General features: G+C 41.6%; 1 protein-coding gene across 2 annotated transcripts in view; it reads right to left on the bottom strand.

Moving 5' to 3' along the window:
- LOC140481662 (protein O-glucosyltransferase 2-like) overlaps positions 1-15,402 on the bottom strand; it is a 54,267-nt gene that overhangs the window by 27,103 nt on the left and 11,762 nt on the right. For both annotated transcript variants that reach the window (XM_072578211.1, XM_072578209.1), the window contains exons 6-7: positions 5,661-5,898; positions 2,546-2,755 (exon numbers count right to left, since the gene is read on the bottom strand). In XM_072578211.1, coding sequence (XP_072434312.1) covers positions 2,546-2,755; positions 5,661-5,898 — 448 coding nt within the window. The remainder of the gene's footprint in view (positions 1-2,545; positions 2,756-5,660; positions 5,899-15,402) is intronic.

Genomic DNA, 15,402 nt, shown 5'->3' with positions numbered 1-15,402 from the left:
GGCCTGTACTGATCTTGGCCCACCCCCTGACCAAATTGGAAAGAGAGTCCTGATGGATGAGTGACCACATCGCTGACTGATCTCGGTGCAGCCACCCAATGACTGATGGCTAATCCCTGGACTGATTGCACTGGACCTGCAGACAAATCTGTGGCATACTCCCCAAACTGCACAGGTACAGACTCCCTGACGTTGGACACCATGGACTGAGATCAAACTGTGCCCTCGACTAACTGTGTCACTAACCGCTGACTGAAGACAGTCTTTGCAGACTACTCCCTTTAGGCCTCCAGTTATGGTCATTTGGTTGAAGCACTTTGAATGCCTTTGTCATAAGGGCTGCTGGCATATGCTGCAGGTGGGACCCTGACATAAGACGATGCCATACAGAAATATGGTCACTTCCTTGACTGATCACTGCTGACAACCACAAGAGGCTGTCTACCTTTATGTTTACCCTAAAAGACAAGGCAGGACAGAAGAGCTGGGAGCCTTTCAGCTCTGACTGAAGCAGCAAAGCCCAAGGCAAGGCATGACAGAGATGCTATGAGAATCCCAATAGGCACAAAGTGAGTGAGGGCTAAGAGAACAAGCTAACAGCCCTGAGATGCATACTGCTCTAATCCACAAGAAGGGTGCTTGCTCCCTGTGTGCCAAGTGGCCTGGCAGCAGTATTACAGTGTTAAATCTCTGTGGATGGATTTGGGGGGGGGGGGGGGGGATGGTGCAGTCAATATCTGTGGATTGTGCCATGAGGTGTCGAGCTCTGTTAGCCAAGGTGGAGGCCTGCTTGGAGCAGCAAGCAGTGAATTGGAGCTGGCGTGTACTCATCAAAAAAGAGAAACTTAGAAGGTAGGATCGGGAGAAGGCCATTCGACACCCACCCCCCCACCCAATATGATCATCGAGCTCAATTTCCCCTAATCCCATGCTCTCCCCACATCCCTTGTTTGCTTTCGCCACAAGAGCTACGTATATCTATCTCCTTCTTGAAAGCACATGATGTTTTAGACTCAGTCACGTTCTGTGGTAGTGAGTTTCACCGGTCACCAATCTGGATGAAGAAATTTCTCATCTCAGTCCGAAAAGGTTTCCCACCTATCTTTAAACTATGACCCCTGATTCTGGATTTCCTTAGCAGTGGGAACATCCTTTCTGAAATGTAACTTGTCTCCTCTAACTTGAAAATGTTATGCCTTCCCCCCCCCCCAATTCTTCTGAACTCCAGTGAGTACAATCCTAACTGACTCAATCTCTCCTCTTATGTCATTCCTGCCATCCCAAGAATCAATCTGGTAAACCATCACCACACCTCTTCTACAGCAAGAGCATCCTTCCTCAGAGAGAGACCAAAACTGCACAGAATATTCTGGGTGTGGTCTCATCAACGCCTTGTATGACTGCAGCAAATCATTCTTGTTCCAATATTCAAATACTCTTGCTCTGAAGGCCAATGTACAGTTTACCTTCTTTACTGCTAGTTGCATCAATGCATATAATTTTCATGATTGGTACATGAAGATACCCAGGTCTTCACATTTATCCACATTATACTGCATCTGCCATGCATTGTCCACTCACTGAGCCTGTCCCACTCTAATTTTCATGTCAGGAATTGTCACTGTCCAGTTTCTTGAGCTGAAGAACAACAAACTGCATATAACTGAGGACAGAATAAGGAATAATGAGATGTTAATGCATACAAATGGTTTCTTGCTGTTCAAACTTTGTGTAGAAGATCCAAATTTTTTTCTCATCATCAAAGATCTAACTCTTCTGATCTTTACACATTTTTCCAAGTGATCAGTCACTGCCCACGTTTTTCAGAGGCTGGAAAGATTCAGTCCATGTCTTAATGTGGTGAATCATCCAATGACACTTCACAGGAGTGTAACCAAACAACAATCACCACTGAATTAGAGAAGACATTTGTTTGCTTATCTGTATATTTCCTATTCTGATGAAGAGTCATTGAACTAATTGTTAGCTCCATTTGGCTCTTTAGAGATGCTGCCATGCATACTGAGGATTTTCAGCATTTTCTGTTTTCATTCTAGGGGAACTGGGATAGATGACCAAAGGCTTGGTGAAAGAGCTATTTCGGAGAGCATATCTGAAGGAAAGGAAATGACAAGGCAGAGAGGATTAGGAAGGGAATTCCACAGTTTAGGGTCAAGATGACCAAAGTAACTTCCATGAGCCATTCTCAAATGCCTTTATCCAAAGCTTTGTCTTTCAGTCAGTGAACCACCAACTTACAACCAAGACACTCTTACTTATAAATGAGAGTGTACGCTTTGCAAGAGAAGATTACAAAGTTGTTAATGAAAGAATACAAGATATGTTCTACTATAATACTATATTCACACAATTACAGGATCCGAAGATTACAAAGACGCAAGTATGCTTAATTCAACTGATACTTGCACAATTTTGTACTCATACTAGCTAGAAAACTTGCCCCAGAAAAGCAGCAACCCGAGGCCTTATTAACAATAATGCTCAGCTTCAACAATTAAAGGAAATAAAACATAATGAAATTTACCTCTTCATCATGAGACTTTGCCCATTGAATCTTATCCAGAAGGTCACTTAAATCATTCTTAAATGGAATGTAATGCTCCCATGGTTGCAGGTCGTTGTAGAAATGTTCATAGTAGACTGAATCTTGTTTTAGGATAAGACCGCCACCTGCGAGCAAATAAGGCATCCTGTATGCTGCCACCGTGCCATCAATGTTGATTTGATACTTGTACTACAAAAACAAAAGTTTCAAATAATTTTTGGATATGACGCAATGTGCTCAAATCATAGAGCTTTAAGCAAAATACACAAACATTCTTTTTCCTTGTCTGAGAGAAGCAGGGATTGTCTAGTTTATTTATAATACCTCACCATCACATGCTCATTTTAAAAATCACATCAACATGAAATAATCCTCCCAGTGAAATCAAGAAATAACAACCAAAGATGTGACGTACAGTCACAGTTATAATTTTTTTCAAGTCCATTATATGTGACTAATGACAGTTAACTGAAACTGGACCATTTCAATGCATCAACTTTTTATCTACCCAAATCTTATAAACTATGCTAGTATTTAGAAATTATACCTTTTAACTCTGGATAATCCTTGTTGATGGGAAATATTTCTATCAGTATTGCAATAGAGTTCTATTACAAGTATAACCTTCCACTTCCAGCATTAATTTCAACTAGAAACTGACTAAATATACTGAGTTTGATTTTCAGTGAAACTATTAGCCTTAAAGCCTGTTCAATATTTAAAAGCATATTTACATTTTCTTAGATTTCAAATAGCATTATCATACTTGGATCGGTGAGATGAGCAAAGGTCTTTTTCCAACCTTCACTGTCTCATTTGGAGTTTTTATGACAATGTTACAGTCAGCAGACATGCTTGAATTCACACCATGATTATTGAATTTTTATTACATCTGTAATGCCAACAAATCTCAAGGTTTTTGAGGTGTGTAGTTTCTAATGTCTATAAAAGTAATTCTGTGGTTTATTATCTTGTAATTTTACAGCAGATGATGGCTACATCTTTCAACTCAAGGTCATTTATCAAATGGTGACAACTAAGATCACCAACCCAAAGAAACAAAGGTTAATTTTTACTATCAAATAATACTTTTACATTATTCTACCGCCATCCAGTAATGTCTGATGCAACACTGGAAAATGGGATCCTTGCTAGTGCTTGCCTCAATAAAAACAAACAGGAAATACTTTCTGATCAGGTACCATATGTGAAGAAATAAACATAAGTTAAAGTTTCAGGTCAATAACCTTTCCCCATAAGTGGGAAAAGTTGAAGATGAAACAGATTGTACACAACCTGTATACAAAGGTGGTGAAAGGCTGGGAAGTGAGGATGGACAGAGAGCAGGTAATAATGATTTAATGCCAATTAAGATACTGAGCCAAAAAGGCAAAGAAAGATGACAATGGGAGAAGAACAAAAACAAAAGATGACCTGGAGGAGGTCTAAATGACATCAAAATCATTAACAGAAGATGCTATTGTAAAAAAAATGGGGAGAAGCAGATTTGATCTGAAAGCTTTGAATTCAGTGTGCAATCTGGAAGAACGTAGAGTGCCTTATCAAAAGGTGAGGTGCTGTTTCTCACATTTCTAAGTTTTATTAGAATTAGAAGAGGATGAGAACATCAAGATCAGATTGGAAGTGGGACTCAAAATTGAAATGACAGATGAAGTGAACAGCTCCAGATCTTTCAACGAGGCATGGTATGACCTTGTGGTCTAAACATTACATGCAACAAGAACAGATCACAAACACGGCCCTGTTGGTTTTGTGCAGCAACTTCAGGTGAGGATTCCGCTGTTGTCATTTATAGCTCCTCTAAACCCACTTCTTGTATCTTGACATTTCCCATTATCATCCCCTTTGTCCTGCAGCATCATCCATTTTGTCATTTACTCCCTCCTGTCCTTCACTCAATTGAAGACCTTTCTTTTTTCACTTTGATCCCCTGCCTCTACACTTGTTTATAGACTATTGTGTCTCTAGATTTTTCCAATTTTGTCAGTAAATCAGGGAATTTCTGACCTGCAATTTTCTTCCCAATCTCTCCGCCCCCACCCCCTCTCCGGCCTATCACCCTCACCCTCACCTCCTTCCACCTATCGTATTGCCAGCACCCCTCCCCCAAATCCCCTCCCCCCTACCTTTTATCTCAGCCTGCCTGGCACACCAGCCTCATTCCTGAAGAAGGGCTTATGCCCAAAACTTTGATTCTCCTGCTCCTCGGATGCTGCCTGGCCTGCTGTGTTTTTCCAGCATCACATTTTTCAACTCTGGTTTCCAGCATCTGCAGTCCTCACTTTCTCCTAATGTAATTATGGGCCACAGATCTGGCTTAGGTCCTTCAGTCATAACAGAGGAATAACTATGCTTTGTTGATTGATCATGAGAGATATTTTCAAATAAGCCAATTTATCAGTCAAGTATAATTTCAATCTGATTTTACTGAAAGAAGAAAATTAATTACAGAAAATGCACCAAACAAACTGTGATTAAGGAATATCTGTGTTATGCTTTGTACAATCAACCCCCATTATCCTGCCTTCGCTCTGTAAACCTTCAGCTCCTTCCTAATCAAGTGCTTATCTGTCTCTGTCCAAAATACACTCAATGACTCGGCTTCCACAGATTCCCCACCCGTCACTGAGAGGCTGTGCCCTCAGGTCCTAGTCTCTCCTATTAATGGAAACATTTTCTCCATGTCCACTCTATCCAGGCCTCTCAGTATTCTGTAAGTTTCAAGTACAAAACTCCACTAGGTACAGGGTCAGAGTCCTCAGGTACTCCTCATGTGATAAACTCTTAATCCCAGGGATCATTCCTCTGGACTCTCTCCAACACCAGCACATCCTTCCTGAGATATGTGACCTAAAACTGCTCACACTATTCCAAAGGCGGTCTGACCAGAGCCTTACACAGCCTCAGCAGTATGTCTCTTGCTCTTGTATTCTTGCCCTCTTGAACTGAATGCTAACATTGCAGTTGCCTTCCTAAATGCCTTAATTGACAAGCATGAATTATTGTAATACAAATTATGTTGTAGGTAATTAAACAATAAGGTAGGTTACATTTCAAAAATAGATCCACGTACCTGGAAAAAATCAAAAAATGACACGTGTTTTACAATTGGACCATAAATACTTTCATTATGAGGGAAAAAGAAAAAGTTTGTAAATGCAGCATCAATCAAATCAGGATGTTTGATACTGAGTTTTACAAGCTCTAGACGTTCCTTTCGGCTGTCGCGTCCTCTCCAAAATGCTGTACAATTTTTGTTTTCCCAAGTAGGACCAGTGTTGGCCTGAACAGACATCATATCCAGACTTACTCTGTGGAAATCAGGATACACAATAACGTGTAAAAATGACAAAGAGTACACCTCTATGACTCTATAACTTGTGAGAAGGACAAATTACTTCAACCAAGAATTGTTTCTTGAGTATTGAATTAAATCTAAGGTACACAAAGATACAATCAGGAATAAATGAACTTGTTACAATGTAGCTGATAATTAAGAGACATCACAATTCAAGATGGCAAAGTGAGTTAAAAGACATTTCTCATCTGTGAAGTAAATTGATCATTCAACTCCACCATTCAATCTATTCATACATGAATAATTGCTACTTAGGGGAGTTTACTCAAGAACAATAGGAATTGTAACCCAATACGAAATCAACTATTTTAGCTTTTAACATGAATTATGAAAGGCACAGGATGTATAAACGTCATTAGACGTGATATCCTAAATCCTCTTCCAAATGATTATTTAGAAGATTTTAAGCACAGTAAATCATTCTTAATTTGTGCATCAAAAGTCAAATTTCTTCTGGGCTTGGAAGAAACTGTCCTGTGTACTTTCCTGACCACCCAGAGCAGATGGACTACACGACAGGGCCCTGAAGGAGCTAGCTGTGGATATTGTAGATCTTTCACAAAGCACTAGAGTCAGGGAGAATCCCAGAGGACTGAAAAATGGCTAATGTAACACCCTGTTTAAGAAGGGAGGGAGGCAGGGGACAGGAAATTTTAAGGGCTTTTGTCCGAAACATTGAAATTCCTGCTCCTTGGATGCTGCCTGATCTGCTGTGCTTTTCCAGCATCACTTTAATCTTGACTCTGATCTTCAGCAACTGCAGTCCTCACTTTTGACAGGAAATTATAGGCTGGTTTGCCTGACTTCAGTCATTGGTGAGATTTTAGAGTCCATTACTAAAGACTGTGGAGTACTTGAAAGTGCATGGGTAAAATAGGGATAAGTCAGCACAACTTCATCAAGGGGAGATCATACCTGACAAATCTGTTACAATTCTTCAAGGATGTTACAAGCAAGTTAGACAAAGGAAAGCCAGCGGACATGATCTATTTGGATTTCCAGAAGGCTTGTGACAAGGTGCCACATAGGAGGTTGCAAAATAAAAGTGTTAGGGACAAGGTACTGCCATAGAAGACTGGCTGGGTGGCAGAAAGCAGAGAATGGGGATATAGCTGTCTTTTTCAAGATGCCAGCCAGTGACCAGTGGAGTTCTGTATGGGGTAATGTTGGGACCACAACTATTCATGTTATACATTAACAAATTGGTCGAAGGAACTAAGGGCATTGTTGCTAAGTTTGCAGATCACACACTTAGGTGGAGAGAGAGGGTAGTGTTGAAAAAGTGAGGAGTCATAGAGTCATAGAGATGTACAGCATGGAAACAGACCCTTCGGTCCAACCTGTCCAGGCCGACCAGATGTCCCAACCCAATCTAGTCCCACCTGCCAGCACCCGGCCCATATCCCTCCAAACCCTTCCTATTCATATACCCACCCAAATGCCTCTTAAATGTTGCAATTGTACCAGCCTCCACCACTTCCTCTGGCAGCTCATTCCATACACGTCCCACCCTCTGCATGAAAAAGTTGCCCCTCTCACCCTAAACCTATGCCCTCTAGTTCTGGACTCCCCGACCCCAGGGAAAAGACTTTGTCTATTTATCCTATCCATGCCCCTCATAATTTTGTAAACCTCTATAAGGTCACCCCTGAGCCTCCGACGCTCCAGGGAAAACAGCCCCAGCCTGTTCAGCTTCTCCCCTGTAGCTCAGATCCTCCAACCCTGGCAACATCCTTGTAAATCTTTTCTGAACCCTTTCAAGTTTCACAACATCTTTCTGATAGGAAGGAGACCAGAATTGCACGCAATACTTGGACAGGCTAGAGAAGTGGAGAAAGAGGTGTCAGATTGAATACAATGTGGAAAAGTGTGAGGTTATACATGTTGGCAGGAGGAATAGAGATGTTGACTATTTTTAAAATGGGGAATGGCTTTGGAAACCTGAAGCACAAAGGAACTTGGGAATCTTAGATCAGGATTCTCTTAAGGTTAACATGTAGGTTCAGTTGGCAGTGTGGAAGACAGCTGCAATGTTAGCATTCATTTCAAGAGAACTAGAATATAAGAGCAAGAGATATACTGCTGAGGCTGTGTAAGGCTGTGGTCAGACTTCGTATTGAATATTCTGAACAGTTTCAGGCCCCATATCTAAGGAAGGATGTTGTGTTGGAGGGGGTCCAGTGGAGATTTATGAGAATGATCCTGGGGATGAAGGGCTTGTCAATATGAGGAGTAGTTGAGGACTCTGGGACTGTACTGAATACAGTTTAGTGAGATGGGGAGGCTGGGGGGTGGAATCTGTTTGAAACCTACAAAATACTGAGAAGTCTGGACACAGTGGATGTGGAGAAGATGTTCTCACTAGTAGGAGAGACTAGGACTTGAGGGCACAGCCTCACAGTGAAGGGAGGACTCTTTTGAATTGAGATGAGGAGGAATTTTTTCAGCCAGAGGGTGGTGAATCTGTGGAACCCACTGCAGAAGGCTGTGAAAGCTAAACTATTGAGTGTCTTTGTGACAATGCTGCTTGTTTGACAAGGTTATTCTGTCACTTTTTTTTTGAGAGGGGTCGTAAATGCAGAAGTTCCGATGTGTCTGGTTTGGATGGGTTTTAGGGCCAATTTGATTATAGCTAACAGATCCTACCTCAGGCAAAGAGCTTTCAAGTTTAAAATAAAACACTTGCACAATGAGAGGGGAGTGGGCAGTTCTCCTATCTCAGTTGTTCTCTGGTTTGCTTTGGCTTTAGCAGTCAGGCTGTTCAGAGCTGCTGGTCAAAGAAACAGCTACATGGAAGGGGGTGTTCCATGTTGAATCTCTCAACCATCTCTCTCTCCCTCCTGTAAGACCCTATGTTTGATTTTACCTTTTTTGTCAAGGGGTGTTTATGGGGATTGTTGCAGGAATTTGGAACAGCAGCATTAAGTTGTGATAGAGTCACCTAGGACTTAGTCCAAATTCTGTTCTCCTTTATGTTTCATTCAGTCATCTTGCAAATAAATTAAACTAAGTCATTGGGCCAGCTGCTTCACTCCTGGAATATCAGCTCTACACCTGCTTAAAACAACTAGCAAAGTTAGGATCTGGGCTAACTTCTTGAAATATTTTGAGGGGGTCTGGCCTGGTCCATAATATCTTTAAGACAGAGATAGATAGGTTTCTGATTGGTAATGGGATGGAATCAGGAGAATGGGATTGAGAAAAATCCCAGCTGTGATCGAATGGCAATGGGGTGAATGGCCAAATTCTGCATCCTTATCCTATGGTCTTCTGAATTACAAAATACACATTCAGCCCATGTGAGACAGTATGAGGATTTCCTGTCTTTTCTGACAGGGGTTCGGTTTGCAGTGCATTTTGTGAACTGCAATGGACTGCACAAAGATTTTCCAGTTCTCCAACCCAGCATTCGAGCCTCAATTTAACTCCCTACACTCACTCCATTCCATCCAATTGTCCAAGTGTCATCCATACTCCCTGACACCTCAGGTGTCCTTATTCCCCTTCCCTCCCCCAGTGTTTTAGCCAGAACCTGAGAAACAGCACATTCCTCTGAGGTGTGTTACAAAAGCATTCAAAGAACAACGGTCATAACTAAAGCTTCCAACTTCAACTGTGGAACAGACATCCACTTACAGTTCAAGAACAGAAATTACTGGAGAAACTCAGCAGGTCTGGCAGCATCTGTAGAGAGAGAAAGCAGAGTTCACATTTTGGGTTGGGTGACCCTTCTACAGTTTTACACAGGGTTCTACGCACAACCTTGAGAGAAGCAATACTTCCTCATCATGTTCCTTACCACCATGAGCTGTCGGGGCAGAGCTCTTGAGTATATTTAAGGCTGAAAGATAGATTGTTGATCAGTCGGGGAGTCAAAGATGATGGAGAAAGGACAGGAAAGTGGGCATAAGGGATGTTGGATCAGCCATGATCCTATTGAATGGTGGAGCAGGCTCATGGGGCTGAATAGCCTCCTCCTGTTGCTATTTCCTATGGCTGTACAGTCTTAAATAATGTATGGCTTGGGTTTCTATTCATGGAAAAAGAATGCTTCATCTTTGCTATTTCATACATCATGGAGTGAAGATAAGTTAAATCTCTGTAAATCCTGATGACACTCCTCTGAAAGGTAATCTATTATTGTTTCAAAGTATATGTCTCAAATGGGTTGTATTTATCTTGCTAGTTATTCATAAATAAAATTTACATAACCAGTAACCAGCACAAAGGCCAAGGGCTATCTGTTACAATCCATGTATCATGCTACCATTTATCTGAATCCTGGACAGAAATGGATGTAATTCAGAATGTACAGGATGGAGGATCAACTTATGACAGTGAAAAACAATAAAGAGCTAAAAGAAAATCTAGTGCAAACATTCGACATTTGCCATGGTAACCAATATTGAATAATTAATTTTCAAAACAGGTCTACTTTCAAGTTTTTCCTCCAATGTCAGGGTCTTCCTGATTTCACAAAACCTTGGATACTTGCGAGAGAAGGGGATCCAGGAGTCATTACCATTATTTGTTTTGTTCCCACAACAACCCATGACACCACACTTCAATTAATCCGAACATTCATTTCCATGTTTCATTCTGTTACCAGTTCCACACTGCCCCCTTTTGCCTTGCTGTGTCCTCATGCCTTGAATTTTACTCTCTCTCTCTCCTGACACTTCCCTGCTAACATGCACACTTTCCTATTCTGATGAAAGGTCAACAACCTAAGATGTTCACTCTGCTTCTTCCTCATAAATGTTGGCTGACTGATGTGGTGCTTGTTAATGCATGTTATTTTAGAATCCCCGCAGTTGGAGCATTTTACTTCTGTTTATAACATAGAACCATTTTCTTTCTGCAAATGGATAATGAGGTGGTAACAAGTTGCAGCATTAACCTGCTTGTATTAAATCTAAACCTAATTGAATTCTGAGTGACATACTGAAGCACCAATCAGCACTAGCACCAGGACCAAGTTTGCCTATAAACAGTATAAAACTTCTTGGCAACTGGGCTGGCGAAGCATATGGATATTAAACTAAATTACCAAACAGCAACTATAAATCAGATGATGCTTACTTTTGAAATCCGTGAAGTTGCTTAATCAGAGTATATAATGATTAATATTGAAATCTGAAAGTATTGTGTGCATGTGCCATGTATAAGTAACTTTACGAGAAGTTGGATGATTCAGCTGCTATTACGTTTCATGCAAATCATGCTGAGGACACTCAGTTTGTCTATTCTTCCAATGTCAAAGACCTATAAATTTCAGTAATAAAATTAAATGTATTATGCATAAACTGCTAACAAACGCTTTCGTCATTTGAAGGATATTGTGAAATTTAAGTACTATTAGTTTCACAGTAGATCATTGAGTCATTGAACCTGCATGTAATCTTACAAAGTCTAACAATCTACTTTGTTTGTTTTTCATGATATTGTTACACACAGTATAGAATGCAATTGGATTATCTGATGAGTGGCAATCACATTCAGATGACAATATCCATAAGCGTACAGAAATTCAGCAAAGTAAGTTTCATCTCACAGACTTTTTGAGACGTTTAATAACAAAGAGTTAAATGGTGTCATTTCAAAACAATACAATACAACACAGGAACAGGCCCTTCAGCACACACCAAGCCTTCAGTGGTTCATAATCTTTGCTTAGACGCTCTCCTTCCTGCCCATGCGCAGTTTCCAACACTCTTCGTCACATTCATGTGTCTATCAAGATTTACCTTAAACATTGCTAATATGGCTGCTTCCAGCATCTCTACTGACAGTGCGTGCCAAGTTCCCACCAGCCTCTGTGTGAAAAGTTTTCCCTGCACTCCTCCCCTCAACTTTCCCCCTCTCACCCTGAACCTGCACCCCCTTGCAGTTGATAATTCCACCCTGGGAAAAAGCCTCTGACTATCCACTCTATCTATGGCTCTCATAATTCTGTAGATTTCTATCAGGTTGCTCCTCAGCCCCTGGCTTTCTAGTGAAAACAATCTGAGTTTATCCAACCTCTCCTCATACTTCAAACTCTCCAGACCAGGCAACATCCTGGTAACCCTTCTCTGCTCATTCTCCAAACCCTACTGGTAGTGTGGCAACCAGAAATGCACGCAATATTCTAAATGTACCCTAACTGAAGTTTTATACAGCTGTAACATAAGTTTGTACCTGATATTTGATGCCCTGGCCAATGAAAGCAAGCGTGCTGTATGCCTACCTGACCATCTTTTCCACCTGTGTTGCTACTTTCAGCGATCAGTGGACCTGTACACCCAGATGCCTCTGTATGTCAGTGTGGCTACAGGAAAACAACACATACGGATCAAATACTGAACTACAGAAGCAATCACCCAACACCCACAAATGAAGCTGCATTAGAACAATATTTCAATGAGCCACCACACACTGCAGCACAGAGGAACTACGCAGAGCAGAGGAAAATCACCTATACAGTGTATTCAAAAAGAACAGGTACCCAATGAACACAGTCCGCCAATTTCTCAGCAACAAACCCAAACAAGCAGACAAAACATGTCCACAAACCCTAGCCACTCTCCCCTACATCAAAGACATCTCAGAAATGACTGCCAGACTACTCAGACCCCTTGGCATCATGGTAGCCCACAAACCCAGCAACACAGTCAAACGGCAACTCATGAACTTGAAAGACCCGATACAGACAACAAACAAAACTAATGTCATTTACAAAATACCATGTGAGAACTGTAACAAACACTACATTGGATAAACGGGCAGAAAACTAGCTACCAGGATTCATGAACATCAACTAGCCACAAAAAGACATGACCTTCTCTCACTCATATCCTCACATACAGATGAGGAAGGATGCCACTTCGACTGGGACAACACATCCATCCTAGGACAAGCCAAACAGAGACACGCACGAGAATTCCTCAAAGCGTTCTAACCGGAACTCTATCAACAAAAACATTGACTTGAATCCCATTTACCACCCTCTGAGAAAAAGAACAGGAAATTACATCACCAACCTAAGGAAACCTAAACACATAAATAGAAAGCGGGCCATAGCACCAGTGCTTCATCCAGAGGCTCACTGATGATGTTACCCAGTATGGTGACGAAACGTTTGAAAATGAACCGTCCAGCTCAGCGAGCAAACCCACACCCAATATGTCAATGCTCCCAAGAGGTTTGCCATTTATTGTAAATTTGCACCTGAATTTGATTTTCGAAAATGCATCACCTCACATTTTTTGGATTAACTTCCATTTGCCATTTCTCTGTCCAAGCCTGCAATCTATCTCTATCCCACTGTATCCTTTGACAATTCTCCTCACTATCTGCAACAGTGCCAACTTTGATATCATCTGCAAACTTGCCAATCAGATCACTTACATCTTCCTCCAGATCATTTATATATTGCAAAGAACAAATGTCCCAGCACTGATCCCTGCGGAACACTAGTTACAAATTTTCATTGCGAAAAGCATGCTTCCACCATTTCTCTTTGTCTTTTAAGAACAAGTCAATTTTGTATCCATCAGCCAGCTCACACTAGATCCCATGAGACTCTACCTTCTGTACCATGAGGTACCTTATCAAATGCCTTATTAAAGTCCATGTAGGCAACAGCCACTGTCCTTCCCATATCAATCATTGTGTCACCTCCTCAAAAACCTCAATCAAGTTGATGAGACATGACCTTCCCTGCACAAACCCATGCTGCCTATCGCTAACAGTTCCATTCACTTTCAAATGTGAATAAATCCTGTCTCACAGTATCTTCCCCACTACTGGCATCAAGTTCACTGGCCTGTAATTACCTGAATTCCCATGTTTCCCAGCTTAAAGACAGGAAAAACATGGGCCATTCTCTAGTCCTCTGAACCTTGCCTGAGACCAAACAGAAGGCAAAGTTATCTGTTAAGGTGGTGATAGACCCAACCCCACAACTCAAGAACAGGATTATCATAACACTAAAGCAACTACGCAATGCAGGAAACATCAGCAAAACAGATCTGCAAAAAACGTAACCCGATAGGTGCAACCCCTGATTCTCCAGGCTACCCAAGGTTCGCAAAGCAGGAGACCCTCCCACCCCCACTCTCAGAGCTATTACATTATTCTCAGGGACACCTACCTACAGGCTAACCAAGAAGCTGCAAACAAGACTCAAACACCTCATAGAATTCTCCAACTACTCCATTCTCTCCTCCAAAGAGTTCCTCAACATCATCAAAAACACCAAAAGAGGATGAAATAATGATTTCATTTGATGTAACATCGCTCTTCACATCTATGTATATCGACCTAGCCAAGGATACCATCGCCATATTATTGGACAAAGTGGTTACTAGGACACCCAATGACACCAGCAGCATCAACAAGAACATATCAAAACTACTAGATTCATGCCTCAAACTCACTTTACATTCAATGGACAAGTGTACAGACAAATCAATGGCACATCAGTGGAGTCATCGATATCAGCACTGATAGAAGAACCAGTAATGCAACACTTAGAACAGACAGCTCTCCCCACCATCCAACCCAAACTTTGGATCCGGGATGTGGATGACACCTTTGTCATTATTAAATGTATACAACTGGAAGAAACCCACCACCACATCAATAACGTCCTCACTAGAACAAAGTTCACTAAAGAAGAGGAAAACCACAGTAAACTCCTCAACCCCCTGGACGTATTAGAGAAATACACACCTACTGGTGAACACCAGACCAGTGTGTACAGGAAAAACACCCATACTAACCAGGTACTGAACTATAACAGCATCCACAAACGAAGCTGCATTTAAACTGGCAACTCAGAATGCCAGAAGGCAGAACAGAAACACCTATTCAAAGGATTTAAATGAAACTGGTACCCCAAGAGCACTATCCTATGGTACATATGGGACAAACCCAAAGTAGAAAACACTACACAACCAGACACAATAGTGACCATATCACACATCAAAGACATGTCAGAGATAACTACCTGATTACTCAGACCCCTGGGAATTTTAGGGGCTCACAAACCAGTAAACACCTTCCGTCAGCTCCTCACAAAGCTTAAAGACCCGACACCCACATCCAACAGGAGCAACATCATCTATAAGATACCCTGCAAAGACGGTGAGAAACACTGCAGAGGATAAACAGGGAGAAAACTGACCATATAAGTGCAGAAACATCAGCTCAGCACTGCCAGACACGAGCAGCGCTCTCTCATTTCCAGCCACACAGACAACAAAGGGACTGGGATAATGTAAACCACCTAGCAGAGGCAAAACAGAGACATGCCAGAGAACTCCTTGAAGCCTGGCACTCCAACCGGATCTCAGTCAATAAACACAATGAACTGGATCCCGCATACAAACCACTCAGACACAGAACCGGAAGTACCAACAAACAGTGGTATCGAAATACTGGACGAGACATGAACACCAACACATTACCAAAG

The sequence above is a fragment of the Chiloscyllium punctatum genome, chromosome 9 (assembly GCF_047496795.1).
Source record: "Chiloscyllium punctatum isolate Juve2018m chromosome 9, sChiPun1.3, whole genome shotgun sequence".
NCBI lineage: Eukaryota > Metazoa > Chordata > Chondrichthyes > Orectolobiformes > Hemiscylliidae > Chiloscyllium > Chiloscyllium punctatum.
The sequence above is the reverse complement of the archived record's forward strand: the minus strand, read 5'-3'. Positions and strand labels throughout refer to the sequence as shown.